At 32.5% G+C, this 26,762-nt stretch overlaps 1 protein-coding gene across 3 annotated transcripts in view; it reads left to right on the plus strand.

Moving 5' to 3' along the window:
- The window catches only part of LOC127726332 (sister chromatid cohesion protein PDS5 homolog B-like), a 40,404-nt gene extending 17,226 nt beyond the window's left edge, over window positions 1–23,178 (plus strand). For 2 of the 3 annotated variants that reach the window (XM_052233659.1, XM_052233658.1), the window contains exons 14-34: window positions 594–673; window positions 1,251–1,390; window positions 1,790–2,005; window positions 2,779–2,869; window positions 3,172–3,241; window positions 4,091–4,214; window positions 4,594–4,749; window positions 5,232–5,300; window positions 6,676–6,812; window positions 7,300–7,423; window positions 8,129–8,333; window positions 11,591–11,705; window positions 13,479–13,611; window positions 14,275–14,397; window positions 15,535–15,591; window positions 16,047–16,207; window positions 16,970–17,476; window positions 18,526–18,669; window positions 20,041–20,190; window positions 20,781–20,907; window positions 21,504–23,178. In XM_052233659.1, coding sequence (XP_052089619.1) covers window positions 594–673; window positions 1,251–1,390; window positions 1,790–2,005; window positions 2,779–2,869; window positions 3,172–3,241; window positions 4,091–4,214; window positions 4,594–4,749; window positions 5,232–5,300; window positions 6,676–6,812; window positions 7,300–7,423; window positions 8,129–8,333; window positions 11,591–11,705; window positions 13,479–13,611; window positions 14,275–14,397; window positions 15,535–15,591; window positions 16,047–16,207; window positions 16,970–17,476; window positions 18,526–18,669; window positions 20,041–20,190; window positions 20,781–20,907; window positions 21,504–21,536 — 2,962 coding nt within the window. In that variant the 3' untranslated portion in view covers window positions 21,537–23,178. The remainder of the gene's footprint in view (window positions 1–593; window positions 674–1,250; window positions 1,391–1,789; window positions 2,006–2,778; window positions 2,870–3,171; window positions 3,242–4,090; window positions 4,215–4,593; window positions 4,750–5,231; window positions 5,301–6,675; window positions 6,813–7,299; window positions 7,424–8,128; window positions 8,334–11,590; window positions 11,706–13,478; window positions 13,612–14,274; window positions 14,398–15,534; window positions 15,592–16,046; window positions 16,208–16,969; window positions 17,477–18,525; window positions 18,670–20,040; window positions 20,191–20,780; window positions 20,908–21,503) is intronic. The other variant, XM_052233660.1, reaches the window with a different exon arrangement.
- Window positions 23,179–26,762: the final 3,584 nt, after the last annotated feature.

Below are 26,762 nucleotides of genomic sequence, written 5' to 3' on the forward strand. Positions count from 1 at the left end.
CTGTAACAATTGGTTGTAAGAAAAACGAGTCTTCATGTTACATGTTTCTGGTCAACATGAAGAACAAACGTGTTTTGTTGCGCCTTGACAGAGTCAAAAAGCGAGACTTAGGTATGCTCTTTCCGATGGTACTGGCTTCGTTAGCGGTGGCGTCAACAATGTATTAGTTTGTGATTGTCAGTTTAAGGGAAACCACTGGTGGTAGGTCAATGATATTTGGTATGCAGTTGTCTTAGCATTGGCACATCTCATTTCCATGGAGATTATTTGGATCTGCCCCCTCAGTCATGGTCTATTGACTTTTGAAACTTTTACTTAGTTTACGTGTATTAGTTTGTGATTAGGTCCGTTTATGGGGAACCACTAGTGGTAGGTCTATTTATAATTGGTATGCAGTTGTATGAGAATTGGCACATCTCATTTCCATGGAGATTGTTTGCCCCTGTACCTTCAGTAATAGTTCATTGACTTTGAATATTTTCCATAACATTGCTGTTTTAATTTCAACATTCACCTTTTACTATCAAAATGACAAAAAGGTTGGGCATATCTCTGTGTGAACAGTTTATTTTATATTCCTCCTTGTTTTACAGTGTTAGAGCTATGATTTTGCAGATGGTGGAAGCAATAGAACAACAAGCTTTGCTGAATCCTAGGATAGTTAGTTTGTCAAGTAAGAACTACAGGGTTTAAAACAAATCAAAAATAGCAATTCTTATAAACGATTGAACTGAATCCTAGGATAGTTAGTTTGTCAAGTAAGAACTACAGGGTTTAAACAAATCAGCAATTCTTATAAACGATGGAAACATTTGCAATTGAAACATAACAAAACTAAAGCAAAAGCAATACCTTAAAATAAAAGGAACGAATGCAGAATGACTATTTTTAAGTGCTGGTTGCTAGGCCTCTGCTAATTATCATCCTGTTTCTTTTTGATGGAAAAAATTATGTTTACAGACTTTAATGATGTGAAAATTTGGCTTTGTAATTTGCATATTCATCTTTTGACATTTCATTTGATAAAATCAACATCATTTCAGGTGAATAATAGTTTTGATACGTAGAGTTTTATTTGGAGAAAATTGTAGCATTCCATATAAAGAGAACTTAATAAACTTGCAATTGGTGATACCTATTTTAAAAATCATAAGAATATTTCACAAGACCCACTAAAAAAAGACGTGGAAGAATCGCCTGATTGAATGGATCTGAGGAGGAACTAATAAGGTTTTATATTTTAATTGTAGGAACTTTACCAGAAACTGGAAAGGCCATAGAGCATCTAAAGAAATTTTGTCAGATAATCAAAGATGACAAAAGACTTAGGAGCTACTTAATCAAATTACTTAGTCAAGATTGTACATGTAAAAAAGCACAAGATTTAGTGGTAATGTTTCATTAATACATTGAATGGTTATATAATCAAAACATGTTTTTAAGAGAAATAAGTTACTTTCTTTTGTATGTCTGAATCAGTTTAGTACTTTTCTATATTTCTATACTGTGGGAGAATTTTCTTTTTCTGTCTGAATCATTTAAGTACATTTCTATATTTCTATACTGTGGGAGGATTTTCAGTAAAGCTTTACGGACATGTATTAAATCATATGAAGATGTGCATGCACAATATTTATTAGGTCAGACTTTTTGAACAGGAGAAAATCTTACTTCAAAGTAAACTGAAGCAAGGGTTATCACTTTTTATGCCCCCGCCGTAGCGGAGGGGGCATTTATAAAGTGATACCTGTGTCTGTCATGTATAATAAAGATATATTTAATATTTTAGAGAGAAATTTTGAAGAAGTTGGGAGGTCCATCACAGGGCACACAGAATATATATTACAACACTATAAAAAGTCTGTTAGAGAGAGTGGCCCCTGTAATGATAGATGTGTCAGCAGTAGACCAGCTTGTCTCCCATGTAGACGATTCTGTCCGAGGTCTAGGTATAATTACAGAGGGAATAGATGGTGCTGCTGAGAAAAGTGTTAAATTATTAATGGTAAGCATTATATCATTTGTACTTGTCATGCTTTTGTTATAAGGTGTGAACTCATTATTTCATTGTCAAAGACCAATCAGTAACTGTAAAAGATCTCTGCCATTGATATATTTGTTTTTACTCAATGGGAATTGGATGTTTTATTTGCTTCTTCTTTATATTCCTTCTACAGCTAAACTTTTATGGTGTGTACAAAAAAATAAATTATAGGTTTTATTGCTTGTTCTTCAAACCATGAATTCTTTATTAGCTGCTGTCATTAAAGTACCAAACTTGTAAATCAGGTTTTCTATTAATCCTTTTGGTATTAGTTGATTAAATGAATTATTACATTTTCAGTACACAGTAGATGGTATACATTTAGGAAAAATTAAGATTTTGGTTCACCTAACAAACAAATTCAAATTCAATGTTCATTTTAACTGCCTACGGTGACGTTGTCTTCGAGCGGACTGTTACCTTGTGAGCTAGCATGTTAAAAATCCGGCTCAGCGTGTTGGTCTAATACAAAGCAGGGTAAATATTCATATTACATTAACATGTTCTCGTCCTGAATATGCATATTAATTTGCCGCTGGACATTAAGCAGCCATCCTTCATCATCATCATTTTAACTGCCCTTGATGTATGAAATATGTGCCACTGGACATTGAGTAGATATCTAACAAGTTTTTCTGCATTCTCTTAGAGATATGTTGTAATAGGTTAAACCTTACATAAACAAATCTATACTAGATAAAATCTTAAATATAGTATTCCTGTTTATTTCTTAGGTACTGTCGTGGACGTATCCATACTATTTCAAGACAGAAGAGACATATGAACTACTATTAACGTTTATGAAACATGATGATGAAAGTGTTGGTATGTATAGATTTGTATTTTATTGTTCTTTTTACTTTATTATTTCAACTTATTTGTTGGTTCAGATTTAATTGACTGTGTAACATCAATGAACATATAAAGGCCTTTCCTGTAAAATTAAGGGGTGTCAAAGCAAGTATTGTTATAAATATATTAACTGCAGGATTGTTCACATGCATTTATTTTACCTTATACATGTGTTCTCATTAATTACATGTTTATATATTTGTAAGCTTTAAACTTCCATTTTAAATAATTTTTCAAACTGTATAACTGTCAAAAGTAATTTCCTTTATTTTCAGCTGACCTTACACTACAGATATTCAATAACATTGGGAAAAATCTTCAAAAGGATTATCCAAATATATATTCGTAAGTACATGTGATGATTATTTAGCTCATTTTTATTTTTTGAATATCTATCTCTATGAATGTCATTGGTACAGACTGAACTAAAATGTTATATCTGAGTAACTAGCCGGGTAAAGATGGCACTTAGAAGTGATTTTCAATATTTTAGTGTATATATGAAGAAAAAAAACCAACTTTTTGCAGTACACCTTAAAATGTTAGTTTTATTTATTTATGAAAAATTAGTTTCAGTCGGTGCTTGTTCACTTCAAATGAATTTACCATACTGTTTATTTATTTATTTTTCATGAATTGAGGAAAAATTGTATTTTCATGGATTTTTTATATTATGGTTAAGACAAAGTCTACATACAAGCCTATACAAAATATGTACTTCGTTGAAAATTAAAATTGGTTCACCTGTATCCAAGAAATCCACCAAAAAATCAATATCCAACGTATGATAATGAAACCACAGTAATGTTAAAGTTTATTATTTAGAGGGCCGGTTTGGTAGTGAGTAAGAATTATTCAAATACAAATACAAAATGTATCTGTAACAAATTGTAAACAGTGGAAAATGATACCTGAGCTGGCTTACAGTCCAACAAAATGTCTTAGTCATCATTGATTGCTGAAAAAAGCTTTGATTGATGCATAATCAGCTGGTTTATAAAAAATCTATTTCTTTTCCAAAGCTTATGGCATATATTTATTCAACTAAAGGAATGTTGTATTTTGCTTTGCACACATGAATACCATATAATAATGATGACTTGACCATAGCGTGATGATGTTTATTAAATAAAAGGTTAGTATATAGGCAAATTTGAAAGAAATAGAATAAAGTGTTTTGTATATATCTTTCAGGAGTTTATTACCAGTTGTCTCCAGTGCAGCTAAGTTGGGTAATCCTAAACAGTGCAAGCATGCCATTAGATGTATTAATACTATATGTAAAAATAAAGAAGCTATTTATGGACAAATCTTTGAGGTAAGTACCTTGACATTTGTATGTTTTATAAAAGAAAGTGATAATAAATAAATGAAAAATTCTCCTGGGTCTATAGTTATGTGAAATGTAGTATTTTTATGTAGTTTCCACATTAAAAAAAATAAAGGGAGACAAGATAGAATGTTTTGTAAGCTTTTCATGGCTGGAGAGAAAAGAACTTAAAAACCTAATTTGCTAGGACTTGTGTTGATGTGCAAGAGAGACACCCATTTCATGTATTGGGGACAAATGTAATTTGATGTATTAGCATTAGAAATGGATATATTGGACAACCATAGCTTAAGATTTTACTGATTCTTATGATGATTGCAAAGTTGGTTTTTGCTTGACTCATTAGAACAATTTTATTTATTTATAGCATTATAAGAAGTCACTAAATCCAGAATCAGCAAACTTCATCACAGCTATAGTAGGACTAGGACACATAGCCAAGCTTTGTCCTGAAGAATTTGCTCCTGATATAAAAACTATAGTCTCTAAAGTTATTGTCAAAGATCTCCTAATGCAAGACCATGTAAGTATATAGTATTTAATTGTGAACAAGATATGGGGGTATATAGCCAAATGAGGCCTTGAGTGAATAAGCAAGTCTGTCTATTATAATCTATACCAGTAATAGAGATATATAGCCATATTGTGCCTCAGTGAATAAGAGGTCTATCTGTTTATATTAAAATCCATGGAAATGTCAAGCCAGATGGTGTCTCACAAGAATAAGCTGTTCTGTCAATATTAAAATGTTGGTCTGTATTTATTGGTAAAAATTCTATAATGTCTGAGGAGTATATATTTTGAACAGTTGTTCTAACTTTCATCCAGTGTCTAATCTTTGAGAACTTTTAGATGTGTCTCTACCAAAGTATATTTACTTTTTAGGTTTTCCATATTTAATGATAAAGGTATTGTTCAATACAGGAAAAGAATTCACATATATGTATGTTTCATTTTGAATGTATTATATGTACAGGGGTTTAGAACTTTACATTTTTGTTACAGACATTTGGTCCATCAACAACAGAAAGTTGGTATTCTGAGCATCATGTTACAGAGGAATCTATGGCTAAGGTAAGTTGGTATTCTGAACATCATGTTACAGAGGAATCTATCACATCTTTGTCTTTAGGTATTTATTTACCTCCGGACGTTCAGCAAACAACAATTAATCAATCTTTTGGTCTTATATGGATAGTTCTGTGTTTGGCAACCTTCTCCTTATTTTGATAAGGGCTATTCCATTAAAAAGAATGTACCAGGGTCGGACGGCAATTATAAAAAATCCTGTTGGTTGTTGATGTGTTGAAGCGTTTATGGCCAGTGGCCCTTGGTGTTTAGAGAAACTAAGTATTGTTGGTTGTTGGTCTTCTTTGACAGTCAGTTTTCGTGACTGTCTGTTTCATTGTGTTATTTTTTTCGTAATTTATTATTTGTTTTTGCAAGGACTTGTATAACCGATTGTTTTTGTCTCCTGCTCATTTCGTAATATTTTGGAAAACATAACTGTTCCCACGACTTACGCAGCGGCAGGCGCAACGTTATATTCTACCTATGGTACCAGTTCTGGAAGTGCAAGAGTTACTTCACTTTAATGACAAGCACATGACAAACGATGTCAAATTCGAAAATAATATTCGGAGGTTCAAATTATCCGAGGTCCACGACCTTCCACTATTGCAATCGGACTTTCGTTTTGATTACTAGCTAGGCCCGACAGACCTTCGATTTGAAAGAAAATAAAAATTAACTTTGCCGACCTTTTTAAGATTTCAATACCGGATCAGATTCAGGGGTCGGATAAGGGTAATTCCGGTTTTGCCGATCAAATAAAAAATAAAAAAAATAATAATTCCAGGCAGGTGACAAAATACATCTATGATGATGAAATATAAACACTTGAATTGAAAACCAAAAGATATATGGTAAAGAAATGAAATATTTTATACAGAAACTCAAAATAACTTTTAGTTCACAAATTTTCATGTCAAAATCTAATGAAATGTGACAGTAATTTTCTTTATCATTAATAAATGTTGATATTACATGTAGACGTTTTTATAGAGTATACATATATCTACAATTCCAAGAGGTAATTTCTTCTCAATTTTGAAGGGCCAGTAAAAAATAAGTTAGATATATTCCAGTTGGTTCTTGTATTATCATGAAACGACCTCCTGTTGGTTGGTGTTATTAAAGATACATGGTACATTCCTCTTGGTCATGGGGGTACTTAAAAATTGCCTTCCAACCCTAGTACCTCCTTTTTAATGGAATAGCCCTAATGATTGGCTCATTAAAAGGAGCTAAGAGTTTGAATCTTTAGAAAATTTAACAAAATCTTATTGCTGAAGTGTTTTAAGGTTGTTTTTTGGTTAAGGTCAACTTGCAAGACCTATCATGCGTTACAAATTATTTTTTTACCTTAACCGGTGAATTTATTTTGTAGTTACAATCAATGAAGTTATTAACTAGATGGTTACAAGGTCTGAAGAGTAATGCCAACAATTCAGGGACGTCAACGCTACGGCTACTGTATACTGTCATAGCTCACGAAGGAGATCTGATGGAGAAAGGAAATATTAAGTAAGCATCATAAATATTGAATTTTCATTCACAGATGAATTGGGATTATTTTCTTGCTTCCAACAACACCAGGAATCTCTGTAATAAAGTATCAAAAATTAAATATACTTTAGAAAATTAAGCTTTAAATGTAAGTAACATTATGTCTTGTAGTAAATCATTCCATTACTGTGTTGATGTTAACCAGAATAGAGTTATCCTAAGTTTATAATTGTGCTTTGCAGTAAAACTGAGTTATTTGTGCTATGGTGTTAGTTAAGAAGACTTTTAATTGTTTCGGGATGTTTTATTGTAAACCAGAATAAGATCAGGGCTGTTCCTAAGTAGTTTGTGATGGGGATCTTGGGAAGCACACAAATTAATTGTGTGTGGTGTCATATCACGTAGAATTTTGTAAGAATTATAACTTAAATGAAAAGTTTGTATTATGGGTCATTGCCCCATGCTTTTAGGAACAACCCTAAACAATTTATTTTTATACTTTCAGTAAACCAGAATTAGCTAGACTGAGATTACAAGCTGGTTGTTGTATGATCAAATTAGCAGAGGAAAAATGTTTCTCTGATATCATTACACATGAACAGTTCCAAGCTCTGGCGTTATTGATGAATGTAAGTACAAATTAGCAGAGGAGAAACATTTCTCTGATATCATTACACATGAACAGTTCCAAGCTCTGGCTTTATTGATGAATGTAAGTACAAATTAGCAGAGGAGAAACGTTTCTCTGATATCATTACTCATGAACAGTTCTAAGCTCTGGCTTTATTGATGAATGCAAGTACAAATTAGTAGAGGAGAAACGTTTCTCTGATATCATTACACATGAACAGTTCCAAGCTCTGGCTTTATTAATGAATGTAAGAACAAATTAGCAGAGGAGAAACGTTTCTCTGATATCATTACACATGAACAGTTCCAAGCTCTGGCTTTATTGATGAATGTAAGTAATGTAATGTAAAAGAAAGTATACAATACTTCCTAAAGATGATATCATAATTAACCTCCGAACAATCAGTCTCTTGACAAATATCAGTAAAAGATTCTTGTTTTACAAATGGCCATATTGAATTAAAACATATCACACAAAGTTTAGATTTATTAAACAACTATTCTCAAAATGCAGGAAATAGTTTTTTTTTACATTTGACAATTGGAAAACCTGCTGTTATCAAGTATTATCCTGAAATTTAACTGTAATATTTTCAACTGAACATGCAGTTATTTAATGCATGAAAATAAGCCTAGATGAATGTCTGTTACCATGTTTGTTTACTAATCGCACTCAAATTACACAATATTCTTATATGTTACAGGATAGCTGTTACCATGTACGTCACATATTCTCTCTAAAATTACACAAAAGTTTACTCACACTTCGACTACCTCTACAGTATATGTCAATATTTTGTCTGGCGGCTAACGATCCAATGAGGGAACGGCGAACACAGATCAAACAATTCCTACAGAACAATATCACAAAGAGAAGGGAATACATTAAACAGAATCCATCCATTCAAGGTATGTAACTATACACAACATTTGTGTGTAACCAAATTCAGCCACATTTCACGAAAAAAAATTTGCAAGTCATGAACATTTCAGTATATATATATCGTAAGAATTTGTGTGAAAGAGCCCAAGTATTTAAATAATATTTACATGTAGCACTGAGAAAGGACCAAGAAGATCTGTTCATGTTCACAATCAAAGGAGATGTGGTATACATTAATAAAAACAACATCAAAACAATAAACCCATAAAGGATGATATATTATGTTCCATTTTGTCTTGGCTTTGATGAAAATTAATACATAGGTAAACTTGTCAGCTATGATAGGAACTAATTGTATCTGCATCAAGATTGAAATACATCAATATATATATATATATATCTGGCAGCTGGATGGTGGTGTAGTTAATGTATTTGTTGATATGCAAACTTTTCTTTGAACATATATATTCTTGTTTTTAGCTCACCTGGCCCAAAGGGCCAAGTGAGCTTTTCTCATCACTTGGCGTCCGTTGACTGTCATCGTCCGGCGTGGTCCGTTGTCTGCGTTAACTTTTTACATTTTGAACTTCTTCTAGAGAACCACTGAATGGAATGAAACCAAACATGGCATGAATGTTCCTTATGAGGTGCTGACCAAGTGTTGTTACTTTGTAGCGGATCCATCATCCAAGATGGCCTCCAGCGGGGGACTTAGTTTAACATAGGACCCTATGGGAAATACATACAAATGTCTTCTTTTAGAGAACCACTGAATGGAATGAAACCAAACATGGCATGAATGTTTCTTATGAGGTGCTGACTGAGTGTTGTTACTTTGAAGCTGATCCATAATCCAAGATGGCCGCCAGCGGGGGACTTAGTTTAACATAGGACCCTATGGGAAATACATACAAATGTCTTCTTTTAGAGAACCACTGAATGGAATGAAACCAAACATGGCATGAATGTTCCCTATGAGGTGCTGACCGAGTGTTGTTACTATGAAGCCAATCCATAATCCAAGATGGCCGCCAGCAGGGGACTTAGTTTAACATGGGACCCTATGAGAAATACATACAAATGTCTTCTTTTAGAGAACCACTGAATGGAATGAAACCAAACATGGCATGAATGTTCCTTATGAGGTGCTGACCAAGTGTTGTTACTATGAAGCTGATCCATTATCCAAGATGGCCGCCAGCAGGGGACTTAGTTTAACATTGGACCCTATGGGAAATACATACAAATGTCTTCTTTTAGAGAACCACTGAATGGAATGAAACCAAACATGGCATGAATGTTTCTTATGAGGTGCTGACCGAGTGTTGTTACTTTGAAGCCGACCCATAATCCAAGATGGCCGCCTGCAGGGGACTTAGTTTAACATGGGACCCTATGAGAAATACATACAAATGTCTTCTTTCAGAGAACCACTGAATGGAATGAAACCAAACATGTTTAAAGTTATTGCAAATGGATGGTATTTTTGTTCGAGCATATTGTTTTTCTTTAATTGTTTAACATTTCTTACATATATAACATGTTACTTTTATTATTCTTCCCTTAGTTTATTTTGTATTTACATTGTGTCATAGGTCAAATTTATTTGTTCAGTGTATGTTCAATGGTGTTAATATGTCCTTTGATTGAGTTAAGCTATTTCAGTTGATATTTTATAGTGTGTCTTTCTATGTTGTGATGTTACACTATTGTTTCAGAAAAAGGGTGAAGGTTTGGTACCATTAAAACGTTTAAACCCGCTGCATTTGTTTGCACCTGTCCTAAGTCATGAATCTGATGTTCAGTAGTTGTCGTTTGTTGATGTGGTTCATAAGTGTTTCTCGTTTCTCGTTTTTTATATAGATTAGACCATTGGTTTTCCCGTTTGAATGGTTTTACACTAGTAATTTTTTGGGGGCCCTTTATAGCTTACTGTTCGGTGTGAGCCAAGGCTCCGTGTTGAAGACCGTACTGTGACCTATAATGGTTTACTTTTATAAATTTTGACTTGGATGGAGAGTTGTCTCATTGGCACTCATACCACATCTTCTTATATCTATGGCATGAATGTTCCTTATGAGGTGCTGACCGAGTGTTGTTACTTTGAAGCCGATCCATAATCCAAGATGGCCGCCAGTGGGGGACTTAGTTTAACATTGGACCCTATGGGAAATACATACAAACGTCTTCTTTTAGAGAACCACTGAATGGAATGAAACCAAACATGGCAAGAATGTTCCTTTATGAGGTGCTGACCAAGTGTTGTTACTTTGAAGCTGATCCATCATCCAAGATGGCCTCCAGCGGGGGACTTAGTTTAACATAGGACCCTATGGGAAATACATACAAATGTCTTCTTTTAGAGAACCACTGAATGCAATGAAACCAAACATGGCATGAATGTTCCTGATGAGGTGCTGAGCAAGTGTTGTTACTATGAAGCCGATCCATAATCTAAGATGGCCGCCAGCGGAGGACTTAGTTTAACATAGGACCCTATGAGAAATACGTACAAATGTTTTCTTTTAGAGAACCATTGAATGGAATGAAACCAAACCTGGCATGCATGTTCCTTTTGAGGTGCTGACCAAGTGTTGTTACTTTGAAGCTGATCCTTCATCAATGATGGCTGCCAGATGGGGACAATGTTTAACAAAGGACCCTATGGAAAATACATACAAATGTCTTCTTATAGAGAACCACATACTGAATGGATTGAAACCAAACATGGCATGAATGTTCCTTATGAGGTGCTGACTAAGTTTTGTTACTTTGAAGCTGATCCTTCATCCATGATGGCCGCCAATGGGGGGACTTCCTTTAACATAAGACCCTATGGGAAATACATACAAATGCTTCTTCTAGAGGTGCACTGAATGGAATGAAACCAAAACATGGCATAAATGTTTCTTATGAGGTGCTGATTAAGTGTTGCTACTTTGTTGCCGATTTACTGTTCAAGATGGCCACCAGGATTTTTTATTAAATTACAGGACCAATATTAAACCTAATTTGGCCTCACTCATTATTAGGGTATCTGTTATGATTTTAATCTATTTTTACATGATTTCCAAAACCAAAGTAGAATCAGGTGAGCGACACAGGCTCTTGAGAGCCTCTAGTTTTATTTGCGTTGAACCACTGTTTAAAAGTTTAAATAAATTATGTGGGCAATGCTTTCTCTAATAGTAGAATTTATTTTCATGTTTAAAGATAATAATGTTCGATTAAAAGTAACAATGTTCAATTAAAATTAATAATGTTCAATTAAAATGTATTTCAGGAAGAATATTCCATTTCTTACCAGACTATGTGATGCCCTATGCCATACATTTACTGGCACATGACCCTGAACTAAAGGAACATGATGATGTAGAACCTCTTAAAAATATTAAAGAGTAAGTATCAAGGATTTTACTTGGCCTTTGGATTTTGTAAAATTCCAGAAATTACTTCTTCCAGTCATTTACTAGTGGAAATTTTTTAGAATCATCTGATTCTTGACATTCTAGTATTAATAAATAAAGCTTTAACAATAATCAAGTTTTTATGTTAATATTTACACATAGAATGTTAAAGGATCTGGTATTACTAAAGGTTCTACAATGACATTTTGACCCGTTTTTAACCAACTGTCTTTTCTGTCCTAATCAGCTCCATTGTATTTTTAAATAGTATGAAATTTTTTGCCATTACAGAGTTCAATATATAAACATCCCAACAGATAGAGTTTGTCACATCCAAGGATCAGGAATTTTTTTTACACAATTTCTGTCATTTTGAGATGACTTAAGATGACTTAAAAATTGAGCCCCTTTTTCAAACTGTCGAAATTATTCACACTAGATTCATAGCATCAACGAACTTGTGTTGACTGTTTCATCGCATTTACTGCATGAATTTTCTTACCGTTTTTCTCTGAAAAACGTTCAAGAACGGTTAATGGAATGCAACAGTTTAAAATTGAATTGATTTTAATGACTCAAATGGTAAATTTCTCAGACATTGCTCATGTTTCTTTCAAATTTGAAGATGAAATTAAAACCAGAAGCTTCATGACAATCCTAAAGTATGAGTAATTCCAGATTCATTTCCGGGATTCGTTCTGTTTATCAAATTGACAGGAAGTCACAGGATTTTTAATTTTATAACCTTTAAATGTGTTTGAATATAACAGATAATAGTTGCATTCGTTTAATTTAGCATGAAATAATTTTGTATTTTATGATTGTCTAATATGGTGAAGACAATTTCATGCATGCGTATTACATAGTAAATAAAGCACATGTTTGACTCGTGAATAATTACTTTTTTCTATGTAAACTAAATCAAGTTTTAATTTAAAATCAGAATTGCCGATAGCCTTTGCTGAAAAGTAATTAAATAATGAAGAAAGTTGTCATAGAATTTTAATTTCTTTATAATATTAGTTCTGAGCTTGTGATCACTGACAGGTAAAAAGTTATTAGGGATCATTAGCCAATATTTCCCAGAGGCATTAATATGGTTATTGGGAGGGCCCTCAGGACTATCATACTATACAGTATAGAGTGGCAGTTTTATTACAGGAAAGGGATTACAAAACAAAAAAAAGTACAAAATGGCAATAAAGAAACCCGATTTCAATGAAATGATGGAAATTATTTCTTTAAAAAAAATTAATTTGTCCTAAATCCCAATCTGCCGTTTAGGACAAATGGCTTTCAGTTTAGTACATGACTGGCAAATATGACTGTTTCCGGACCCTTGGTCACATCCATTGTGTTAACACTTTACAAATAACATTAGTATCTTGTCCCAACTTTCACTTAGGAGGACAACAATTTTTATGGAGGTAGATCATCATGAGTTATTATTTCCACCCTTCAGTGGTCAAGTTGAGTTTTCAGGATGAGATCTGTCCATAAGTCACTTTACCCCTCATCAATATGTGGTATATGGTTTTGGCAAAAGGAGTATATGTCCATCTGTTATATGTCATATGACCATGACCTGAAATTCATGTTTTATTGGTCAGGTTATGGTTGAAAATATTCTGCATGTAAATTAGTTACATATACTAGGAACATGTGAACCATACATATTTTATTTGATTAATGAGTCAATCAATCTCAGTGTTATTAATGTATGAACTCCTGTTATGGAACTCAAATTGGTATATTATTTTTCAGATGTCTGTGGTTTAATATGGAGCCTTTGATCAGTAAGAGTGAGGACTATAATTACACATTCTTCAGACGAATGATAGAGAATATTAAACAGACAAAAGATGCTCAGGATCCGGATGATGAAGAAACAAATATGGTATGTTAAGTTGTAGTGGGTAAATTTTTAACTGGGTTTTCTGAAGGAAAAATCTAGTATTTAAAGATGGAGACGTATGCCAACAGTTTCCATGCAATAACTTATGAACTGTTCAACCAATGCATTTTAGATTTTTTAAATATGTTGCTACTGATGACAAAATAGAGGTCTAGTTTGATATTGACCATTTTCACATTTGGTGTTTAGGAGAAAATGGCACTTTTTGTTGTTTCTGTGCAAATTCTTTGTTTGATGTTGCCTACACATGTCTTGTAGGGTTGGGTAGGTAGGTCAGGATTATTATTTTTTGGCCATCAGCACTAGTTACATGTTTTAGACAAGAAAACAAGGTTAGAGTATGAAAAAAACTTTAAAAACAAAATTGAAAAGATATGTGTCATAAAATTTTTAAAAAAGTTGTCTGCTGGTTGGCAACATCATACAATTTTCATTTTATTTTAGGCCTTATATTTGTTTAAGATTGATGCTGTATGGGATGTGGCACTGAATTAATCTGTTATATTATTGTTTATTTTGGAAAGTTCATGCAATACAGAGAGTGATGTGGCTATATGATATTATATGGTGTAATTTTATTCATTTCAGAAACTATGCTTTATGTGATGTGACTCAGATATTATATGGTGTTATTTATTATTTCAGAAACTATATGCTGTATGTGATGTGGCTTTGGGATTACTGAATAGTAAAAGTGGTAACATTACTCTTAAAGATGTCACTGTTGAACCAAGGTTATCGGCTAAACACTTCACTAAACCAGACAAGGTATGATTATATGTTGAGCTCTGTAACATAAGATAGAGTTAATATGTTGAGTATTGTAATATAAGGTATGATTATATGTTGAGCACTGTAACATAAGATAGAGTTAATATGTTGAGTATTGTAATATAAGGTATAGGTATATGTTGAGTACTGTAACACTGGTTATATTTTGAGTACTGTTACTAAAGGTAGAGTACCAAAACATAATGTAAAGTTACATGTTGAGTATTGCAACATAAGGCATACTTACAGGTTGAGCAATGTAACATAAGTAGAAATAAGAAGATGTGGTATGAGTGCCAATGAGACAACTCTCCATCCAAGTCACAATGTGTAAAAAGTAAACAATTATAGGTTAAAGTACGGCCTTCGACATGGAGCCTTGGCTCACACTGAGCAGCAAGCTATAAAGGGCCTCAAAATGACTAGTGTAAAACAATTCAAACAGGAAAGCCAAAAGGTATAGTTATATGTTGAGAACTGTAACAAAATGTAGAGTTAATATGTTGAGTACTAAACCATTAGGTCTAGTCACATGTTGAGTACTGTAACAAAATTTAGAGTTAATATGTTGAGTACCATAACATTAAGTATAGTTATATGTTGAGTAATGTAACTACAAGTTCAAGTTTTTGTTTTTATGATATTATTATGTTAATGATCATGAAAAGGTAAAATCAACAGTTTCGCGGTTTCAATTGAAGTACAGGAAGTACAAAATCTAACCACATATAGGTTCAACAACATAAGTATAAAGCATGTCTGATAGTTAAATATGTTCTTATTTTGAACATCTGTGTAATATTTCGCATGAAACGGAAAGCAGCCATTCATCAATAAATCTCATTTTCAGTGTATATTCCAAGACAATTTGTGGTTATTCTATATACAGACAAACATGCTTCTTTCCAACTTCAGTACAAAACTATACAGTTGACTGCTAATAGGAGTCTAAAAACAATTTTGTATAGGCAGTTATCCATGGAAATGATTTATATGTGTTTTTGATGTTTGCTTGTTTTATTTAATGGAACAATGCTTACTTACATGATGAGAAATATTCTTTTAACTTTTATTCAGAATTGAACCATACCTACCTACCTACTTAAACAGTATATACAAACATATTTCTTTCAGAGTTACAGCAATACACAGAATTATCTACCTAAAGACTTTTCATTTGAAGGCCATAAGGTATATAAAATATACACATACTGTTTTGTCTATTTTTTGGATTCAGTTGTCTTAAATCATTATCTGTAAGATTATTACATTTGAAGGTCATAAAATATATAAAATGTACACATACAGTTTTGTCTATTTTGGATTAAGTTGCCTACATACTCATTGCCTGTAAGATTATTCCATTTACCATATGGAAAGCAGACAGCTTCTCACTGGTCATCACTATCAGTGAAGTATTTAAAATGTATAAATTAAGGATTGAAAAATAAGGTTGCTCTCCAATTTCAACTTAACAGACACGTACACTTACTCTTTAAGAGATTTCTTTTAAAAGTTTGGAAAGCCTTTTTTGTCTCAAGTTTTCTGAAGGTACAAATAAATCTTTATACAGTTCTTTTGACAGATAATTTATATATATATTTGTATATGTTGTCCTAAAAGTGGTTAATATATTTCTATTGTAGAGGAAAGGCGTAAATGCCTTGATAGATACATCAGGAAAAGCTAACACAAGTAAGGGTCAGACAACAGAGATAATAGTGGAGAGTCCTGGACCAGTGGTCAATCCACTTCCTATATCTCCCAGGGAACAAAGACAACCAAAAACAAAGAAAACTGATGTTAGGTGAGTACTTGAGGAGTGTAGAAAGTACTGGACATGTTGTCATAGAAACCTGTTGTTAGGATTGCAATATTTCCGGCCATCTGCACATGTTATGATAGAAACCCAATGTTAAGTGTGTACTCCAGGAGTGTAGAAAGTACTGGACATGTTGTTGTAGATAATTCCTAAGTTGGCATAAAAAGAAATATAAAGTGAAATAAATTAGCCAAATTATTTTGTTATTTTCGACCATGGAGGTTGTCTTTTTCATTTCGTTAACATTTATATTTCCGTTCATAAAAATAGTTTCTCTGGAGTTTACATCGTGTCACGTGATAATGATTGGAAAATGACAGAGTTTAATAATTAGCTGATTGTGTTGTCAGAACTTATACAGCAACTACAATAACCAATAAAGCAATAAGGTGATAATTATGTTTTTCTTGTACTGATCTTGGTTAAATGGCGTCCATCTTTTACTGAAAAAACTTAGCAAACAACATTAATATTTCAAATTTGTAGTATTACAAAGTAGCTGTAAACACATGTTTTTATACATTTTTACCATTGGGGAAAACAAAAATTGAATATCAAACATTTGTACTATTTATAGTTAAGGGTTTGTATAAATTTAGATGTAGATCATGTAGATAGAAACAATTATTCAAACCTTTAATTGTATAAGAAATTGTTTACAAGTTTAGATGGACTTCTTAGTAGTTAAAGACATATATACCACATAACATTCATACATACAATATTTTCTGTTTTACATGTTTACAGTTCTGAAACTGAAAGTTCACCGAATTCTAGTGCTGATTCTGTGAAGAAAAATGATTCAGGGAAAAATGTGGACAAGAAAAAACCACAAAAACGAAAACTTAATACTGACACTAAGGATGAAAACAAAGAACCTAAAACAGCAAAAGTGCGTAACAAAAAACAAACAAAAACCTCAGGTAAAAATGTGCCAAAATCAATGGACACTGAAGAATCAGACGGTGATGAAGATGATGATAGTTCAGTGGCTAATTCTGAGTCGCAGGAATCACAGGAAATTCCATTAGGACCTAAAACAAAAAAGGCTAAAAATGTTAGTGATAAAAATTCTAAGTCAAATGTGAGGACTTCAAAAGTTGACACACTTCAGAAATCTAAGTCATTAATGAATGGTGCAAAAACAGATTCCACAGTTAGAACTTCAGATTCTCCAAAGCCAGGAAGTGCAAGGAAGCGAAAGACTGAAAGTGTTTCCAAAGAAAGTACACCTGTAAAAAAATCAAAGTTAACGTGAGTATTTAGTTGTGTGGATACTGTTCATTGACATTTTCATACTCACTTGACAGAAAAGCAGATGTTTAAACCTTTCATGCATCATCACTTTGTGGTCCCTAGGATATTGCCTTTGTTTCTTGTTTGATCCTCTTCCAAAGAAGATTATAAAGGTCTCCACTCAAAAAAAGGATGAGTTTAATATGAAAAATCTGCTAGAAAGGGGACCATAATATGTGAGCTTGTTCATTAAAGGACTCATTAACTCATATGGCAAAAATTAATGCAAATATTTCATGGAGCTTACAACATTCTTTGTTATGCCCCCGCCGTAGCAGAGGGGGCATTAAGTTTTACCCTTGTTTGTCCGTACGTACGTCCCAAAGTTGGTTTCCGTTCTCTAACTTTAGTTTGCCTCAACCAAATGTTATGAAACTTATACACAATGCTTATTACCACAAAATACAGATCAAGTTTGAATTTTGGTGGTGTCACTTTAACTGTTCTAGAGTTATGCCCTTTACAAATGGAAAAATTGCTAAATTTTTCGTTTCTGTTCTCTTAAGTTTGCCTCAACCAAATGTTATGAAACTTATACACAATACTTATTACATCAAAACTCAGATCAAGTACAAATATGGGTAGCGTCACTTTTACTGTTCGTCAGTTATGTCCCTTTAAAACTATATGATATGCAAGCGGGGGCATCATCTGTGTCCCATGGACACATTCCTCATTTATTTTTGATTTATTTGTTATTAATCTGTCCATTTTTTGACATTTTTACAAATTATGTCTGTCTGTTTTGCTCACACATCATTGTCAATATAATGAAATTTCACTTGACTGTCATACAAGTGAGAGGATTAGCTAGCTATAAAACCAGGTTTAATCCACCATTTTCTACAAAAAGAAATGCAAGTACCAAGTCAAAAATATGACAGTTATTTTCCATTCGTTTGATGTGTTTGAGCTTTTGATTTTGCCATTTGTAATGGGGGTTTCCTCTATGAATTTTCCTTTTAAAAGTTTTTCTATATAATTTCAATGATTATTGAATTTTGCAGTCCTGCCTTAAAGAATCTCAGTCCGTCTGTGAGTGAATCATCTACACCAAGTTCACCAGGGAGGTCATCAACAAAATCATCTGCATCATCTGTAAAATCTTCATCAAAATCTACTCCAAAGAAATCCCCGCATAATTTAAAAAAGTAAGCTTACATGATTTATCATTTATTTTCAATGAAATATATCTTAAAATTACCATATAAATAATATAATATATATGTATATACTCGGAAACGGTCCCTTTAATTGCATTTATATGTATAAAGTAATCGTATTCATATTTGTATTTGTATTTGCATGAAAGACTGCTACCAGACAAGGATCTGGAAACTCCTATTTTCCAGGCATGTCCAATTTTAAATAGATATGACAATTGCCAAAATTAGATCAGATTAAATTTTGAAAAACATTTTCAATTCCATTTTGTCAGAAATTACAAATTTTCGGTCATCTGAAACTAAATGATTGTCATGTAATAAATTAGTTGCTTGTTATTGAACTATTATTGGTAGGGTCCTACAATTTATTGTTTAAATAATACAGAGATATCAGGCTAATTATGGAAATATTTTACAGAACAACAATAGCTATAGGCCCTCTGTAGCCGACTGGTTTAAATAATTGATCTTCTGTATCACAGGCCAGTGAACATTGAGGTGGTGAGCTCATGTGGCAGATGTTTCCGAATCCAATCTTTATTGACTAGGATTATCATTTTTCCTGCCAAAGCTCAGTTATTCTCTGTGTGCTTTTTGGCTTCCTTCTGCAATAAAAAACACACCACCATGATAGAGCCAATAATGTTGTTAAAATATAACTAACAATCAATCGATCATTATTTACTATCTTTCATGATGTTTAACAACTAACAATCAATCGATCATTACTGACTATCTTTCATGATGTTTAACAACTAACAATCTCTCGATCATTACTGACTATCTTTAATGATGTTTAACAACTAATAATCAATCGATCATTACTGACTATCTTTAATGATGTTTAACAACTAACAATCACTCGATCATTACTGACTATCTTTAATGATGTTTAACAACTAACAATCACTCGATCATTACTGACTATCTTTAATGATGTTTAACAACTAATAATCAATCGATCATTACTGACTATCTTTAATGATGTTTAACAACTAACAATCACTCGATCATTACTGACTATCTTTAATGATGTTTAACAACTAACAATCTCTCGATCATTACTGACTATCTTTAATGATGTTTAACAACTAATAATCAATCGATCATTACTGACTATCTTTAATGATGTTTAACAACTAACAATCACTCGATCATTACTGACTATCTTTAATGATGTTTAACAACTAATAATCAATCGATCATTACTGACTATCTTTAATGATGTTTAACAACTAACAATCACTCGATCATTACTGACTATCTTTAATGATGTTTAACAACTAATAATCAATCGATCATAACTGACTATCTTTAATGATGACTTATTTTGAGGATTATGTAAATATTTTACAGAACAACAATAACTAGGAGTAAGTTAAACAGATCTGATGGAGAATCCGACGAATCACCTCCAGAGGACAAAACTAAAAAAAATGTCAGAAAAACAGCATCAAAACAGACAAGACTTGACCAGTTCAATGTTAAATCAGCTCCCAAAAATGTGTAAGTAGACAAACACAAGTATATTTATAAATAAGAAGATGTGGTATGAGTGCCAATAAAACAACTCTCCATCCAAGTCACAATGTATAAAAAGTAAACAATTATAGGTCAAAGTACGGCCTTCAACACAGAGCCTTGGCTCACATCCAACAGCAAGCTATACAGGGCTCCAAAATGACTAGTGTAAAACAATTCAAACAGGAAAACCAACGTTCTAATCTATATAAAAAACAAGAAACACTTGTAGAGAGAGTGCCATGACCTTTGCACCTTAAAGAACTTATGCACTAACTATGTTCCATAGGTAGCCTGTTTTAAGGCAAAATTTCTGTCCCTATCCATTATATTCCTACTTTCCAGTGGCAGTTTAAATTTCCTCCATCCATCCAAGATGACCCTTACCTTGAAGAACCTAACAATTGTATTTTTTGTTAATATGTTCTTGTCTTGAGCATATGTGAAATATTTGCTACTGGACATTAACTGGACAACCAATCAAGCAATCCAATCACTGCTCTTGTTTTATTGACTTCTTCAAATCAGATATTTATTCAAATTTTATTACATTAAGTGATGTTTTTTTTTTTTAGGAGGAAAGGTAAAAATTTGCCAAATGGAGTGTCTGATGGTGATAGTCAGGAAACATCATCAGCTGCATCAACACCTAAATCAGGGACATCAATACGTATCAAAACTAAAGTACAGACACCTGATAGTGTAAGTATTATGGTCAGGTTATGTTTTCATACGTCATAGGAATTCGTACTATGCATGCTTTTTCAATGGAAATTGTGATGTCACAATACATGTACATTCTTAATAGCATGAAAACCCATGAGACGAGGATATATTGCTTTCAAATTATAAACAAAAATTACAAAATATTATTTTTTTTTCAGACAAATTGAAACATGATGCCAAGAATTGCAACATGATATTTTTAACAAGTTAAAAAAATAATTTATTCCAGTGTTGAACTAAAATTATGATATTTTATCTAATAGCAGTCAGTATTAAAACAAGGGTTCTTACAGTAAGAAGATTAAAAGAAGTTTTTGCTATTAAGATATACCCTGTCCATGCACCCGAATTCACTCATTTTGGAATACATGCCATTCCCAAAGTTTGATTTTTTTTAATTGTATCTTCCTAATGGATTTATAAGATTTGAGCATCTGTAGACTACTACTATTGCCTGTAATTAATTTCTATCTTTTGATTTATCACAATTTGTGTTTGGTTATATGTCAGTAAATTAGACTTCTGTAAGAACATTTCTTATTATAGTACATATTTGTTATTTAAATTTTCAGACAAAAAAGAGAGGCAGACCAAAGAAGACATGAATACAAATTGTGCAATTTTATTAAACCAGCATACAAACAGAAAAATGGCAGCTACTATGAGTATAAAACAGCTACCATAGACATTCATTACTCAGTTTTAAATGGCATACCGTTTGGTTCAGTCAACAGAAATGATCAAACAAAGGGATATATCATTAAAATGAGATCATATTTTTGCATCTTCAAGGGCATTTTGGGGTCAAATTTGTTCTGTTTGTAAAAGGTTTTGTATCTTTCAATCATAAATTTTGTTGTCTTCCTTTGTAAAGTTAAATATTTGTAGACATTAGATTAAATATAAAAATATATTTACTCTTTGGTCGTATTTCCATAAAAATAATTGGACTATTTTGAAACAATATTTATATTCAGGACCTTGGGCCTTCATATTTTACCCCCGTAAATAAATTACACGGACACACTATTGTAACTGTGGCTGTTTGGCAATGGTCAAATAGTTATGAAATTTAAGCATAAAAGAAACAAATGCTTAGTTTCTCAGGTATCTTTTGCTTCTGCTATGAACCTACCTCATGAACCAGTAAACATTTCAAAAACAAAATTATTAGGTAAGTGTTCCCTCCATTATTGTAAAAATTCTAAGCATGCCCCAGAAGTGATAGACATGTTTAACCTTATCAGATGCATATTCAGGATTTAAAATAAGGGGCCCACTGGTGAGACAAGGCTCGTAACTAAGACTATTTTTTATACAGCCAAATTAATGAATGAATGATTGGTTTTTCAAGGAGAAATTTAAAGTTCTCATTGAATAAACTCCACAGAGAACAATATTAATCCAATGGGACAGTCCTCTTTGCAAAAAAATTAAATGGCCAGGTAAAAAACATTCTGAGGAAAGGTTTTATTTCCTCCACAATAAATTTATCAGTGGTGAGCAATGTAATTTCATACATTGTACGATGTTGCTTACAGTGATGTTTATCAAATGTCTTCTCTGTATTAAATGGACAAGTAATTTTAATGTAAATAATTGAATAAAATGAAGCTATTTATTTATTTTTGTAGATCAATAAGATTAGATCTTGATTTCTTCTTGAAAATAAGGAGAATTTTTTAATATCAAGAAATTATTTTAAAACAAGTGTTGTATTTTAAAGGTTATGTTTTTAAATTGCTTACTATAAATAAAGTGGGTAATTTTCCCCGAGTTTTTTATTGCTAGTTTTGCATTTAAGATAAAATGAAAATATCCCCTAAAGAAAAACTGGCCCAACAAATCAATTAATTTAAACTCTGTGTAAATTATTTACTTTATGGTATTAAGTAAAAGTTGAGAAGATTTGAATGAAGTTGACTGTATAACAGATTTTATTGTTCAGTTTTTTTATTGTATTTGGTCATTTTAAACTGTTTAACAGTGTGTAACTCCGTTGAATGCTAAAGATTCAAAAATATCTGAAATCCCAAGCATTTAATAATGTTCATTTACAAGATCATATTTATTACATTCATTTCAGACATCAACGTCCATTTAAAACATTTGTACTGTAATCGTGTATATAAAATTGTAAGATATTGTCCGACAATGCTTTGTTTATGCATCAATTGATTTCGTTGTTCATTGTTGACATTACAAAAATCATTATTTTGATGTAGAATAAAATATAAAAACGCTCCATTTATTTGTTGTTTATAGATTCCACCAATTCTAACAATCAATTCATTGTAAAATCTGAAGTCCCAATACAGACAGCACATTAACCATCAAGAAAATTTATATCGCTACTGCTACAAAAACATGCAGTATATTAGACATAGATGTTACTCTTTTGCAACAGTTACAAATAATCTCAATGTTTTATTTCATATTTCAGCAAGTTGATAAATAATTGTATAGATGATGATTGCATCTTGTTTGCACATCACTGCCTTGCTTTTGACCTCATTTTCATTATCCAAAGGTCAGATTTAGTTTTCAGGATTAGAGCTGTTCTTAAGCAGTCTGCACCAAAATTTTTTCCAACTACTAGTCCGAGACCAATATTGGGATATTTTTCTTGTGTGTCTAAACAAAGTTTTGCAAATACTTACTAGTCCGAATAAAATTTTACTAGTTGAGGGCATCGGAATAGTGACTGGTGCAGACTGCTAAGTAACTATACATGATAAGGTATTGATATTTGGTATGTTGATTGGTATTGAGGATCTTCATGAACATGTATGACATATTTGCCAGTGGACATAAAGCAACCAACAATCAATGGTATGAGGGTAGTATGTCTTGGCCTTTATTTCAAGCTCCAGTGATCAGTTGTCTTCCTAAGTTTACTGCCTTGGGGGTCTTTTAGCATGCTGAGAGTGCAGGAATCCTGGTTTTGATCCAAGATTGGGTCAAACAAAAACAAAATAGAAAATTGATATTTGCTGCTTCTCTGCCAAGCATGCAGCATTTTAAGTTTAAGAGTAAAGTCTATGATGCTCAGATAGGGTGACATGCCTTCCTGCAGACTGTTACTTTGTGAACTAGCATGTTTGCCAAGTACAAAACAGGGTTCTTTTCATATCATGTTAATATATTTTCATCCTGATATGCATGTATTATTTGCCCTTACAGGTTAAACACCAATAATTGGGCCCCCTGATGATAGATCAGTGGAAGGTCTATAGTAATCAGCTTGTCTGTCACAAATCATTTCTGCTCTCTTTATTAACGTTCAAAACACCTGTCAGTTGCATACTGAAACTTGTCATTAATATTCACAACTACTAGATTGTGTCTTGTACAAGGAAGAAAGTAATGGCCAAAAACATAGTTCAACTGAGCCACCACTGTATGTGTGTATGCAAACTGTTTCTGTTCTCTAACTTTTAAAACCTTTGGATAAATTAGTGGGTCATCAGTAAAATGTATGCCTTCTTTTATATATGATTTGTTTATACATAATTGATTGACTATTTTATACTTTATACTAATACACGAACATGTGCACTTGGTAGATTTTATTTGACAAGTTCAAAAGTTATTTGCCATTTAACATAAAAATAAGATGTGTATGATTGCCAATGAGACAACTTTCAACCTGAGACCAAATGATATAGATGTAAGCAACTATAGATCACCTGTATAGCCTTCCAACAATGAGCAAAACCCATACGGCATAGTAAGCTATAAAAGTCCTGACATGACATGTAAAACGAGAAAACTAATGACCTCATCTATGAACAAAAGTACAAAACAAAAGGGAAAACAAATATGATATACAGCAACAAGTGACAACCACTAATTACAAACTCCTGACTTGGGACAGGTACATACAAATACAGAGAAACAACTACAGCACAATGACTTGAGTGTGTAGGTAAAGGTAAAATCTTTGGTAAGCTTGCTTGCTAGCTGAACCGTGAATTCATTATTAGTTAAGGTACCACCTTCCTTTGGATGGAGTCAATTATTATAGTTAAGTAGACTGAACCAATCAAAAGTAAGGACATTGCAACCGGTGTAGAAAATAAATGTTTTCAATCTAAATTGAGAAGTAAAATATAGTGTCAATAAAAAGCTAATTCACAAGCATGTTGTAGGTGTGTTTGATTTGTCAATTTCATTATAATCAAAACAATACAATGCCATTTTTACAAAGCATGGTGAGAGGAACATCTCAAAGATGACCAGACTAAGTTTATTTTTACACCTTCTGTAGCAAACCACCCCCCCCCCCCCCAAAAAAAAAATACACATCATACTCAAAGATACTGATATCCTTACATATATAATAAGGATATGAAAGTTTTTTTTAATAGATTAATTCAGAATGGTATATAGAATTACACATGTAAACAATCTAGTTACCAATGAACAGAGGTAATTGATTGAAATGAAATTGACAAATCAAACACGCCTACAACCTGAAAACATATTTTTGAACCAACTTGAAAAACTGTTTCACAATATTTATATATTGTTCCTACTTTTGATTGGTTCCCTGCTTAACTATTGACTCCACCCAAAAGAAGGTAGTACCTTAGCTAATAATGATTTCATGGTTCAGCTAGCAAGCAAGCTAATCAAAGATACTACCCTTGAACACAAAATATCAATATGAAAGTACTCGCAGTTACTGAAACCAGTTCAAAGCCAATAATTACTTATAAAAAATCTGGTATACAAGACTAAAATATCAATCAGTACACATCCAATGGATTTAGTTAAAGACGACATAATCACTCAGAGAAAAATCAATTAACATAATAATTCATTCCTTATACATAATTATAACTACCATAATAGGTCAGCTATATTTATTACATAGAATCATTTCAGACAGTGTACCTGACCTTTATTTCATTTCATGGTTCAGTGGTCAATTTACAGTTTTTGTAAAATGACGCTATCAGCGGCATGTTTCCGATACCATTGACCAGACCTAACGGAAGTTGATTATGCCTCCGCCTACCGCACTCGGTTTCATATTTACTATTTTACATACTAACTAGAATCTGCTTGTATTACGCTACACTCGAACAAAGTCTTTGTTAAAGTGTTGTAGTCGGACTGGAACCAGTTTACATACGTTATTTTATTTACCAAAAAGATATCTTGACCTGTCCATATGTTTTTTGTTATTAAATGGTATTTGGAGCTATCCCTTTGTTATATTTTTCATATTTATTCGAGCTTTCACTTTTATGCACATGTCTTACAATCGTAAACAATCGGTATGTATACATGATAAATAGATCCGTTTTGTTATGGTGTTGGACTTTTTACCCTCCAATGATCAGCAATCGCTAGACAAAATAGTTCTCCTAAATAATGTCAGCCTTTCATGCCATTTCAACTTTACAATCATTAAAAAAGTAATAATCGGAATCATTTTGATATCCATTGGATAGAAACTGGTCTTTATCAAGATTTACGAAGATTTTAATAATCGGAAATTAGTAATACGGTTATACCCACGCGGTGCGTATGAATCTTTGTTCACAAAGTTATAGCAGCAGAGTCTGTAACTGTATCATTATTAATTAACTACACTGTTATTGTACTTAAAATGATGAAAACTGCATATGCAATTTAAGACGTCAACTCGGCCAATACAGATTTTTTTTCCGTATTGGCCGAGTTCTGATCCGGCCAAAACAGGATTTCGGAACGTCTCTAGTTTTTAGATCGTAAGTCACGATAAACTCAAACTGAAAGTAAACAGTTGTTTGTACGACGCAGTTTTTATTTACTCACCATAAACAAGCTGAAACGTTCAG

This window comes from Mytilus californianus, unplaced genomic scaffold (assembly GCF_021869535.1).
Source record: "Mytilus californianus isolate M0D057914Y unplaced genomic scaffold, xbMytCali1.0.p SCAF_17, whole genome shotgun sequence".
NCBI classification, from domain to species: Eukaryota; Metazoa; Mollusca; class Bivalvia; order Mytilida; family Mytilidae; genus Mytilus; species Mytilus californianus.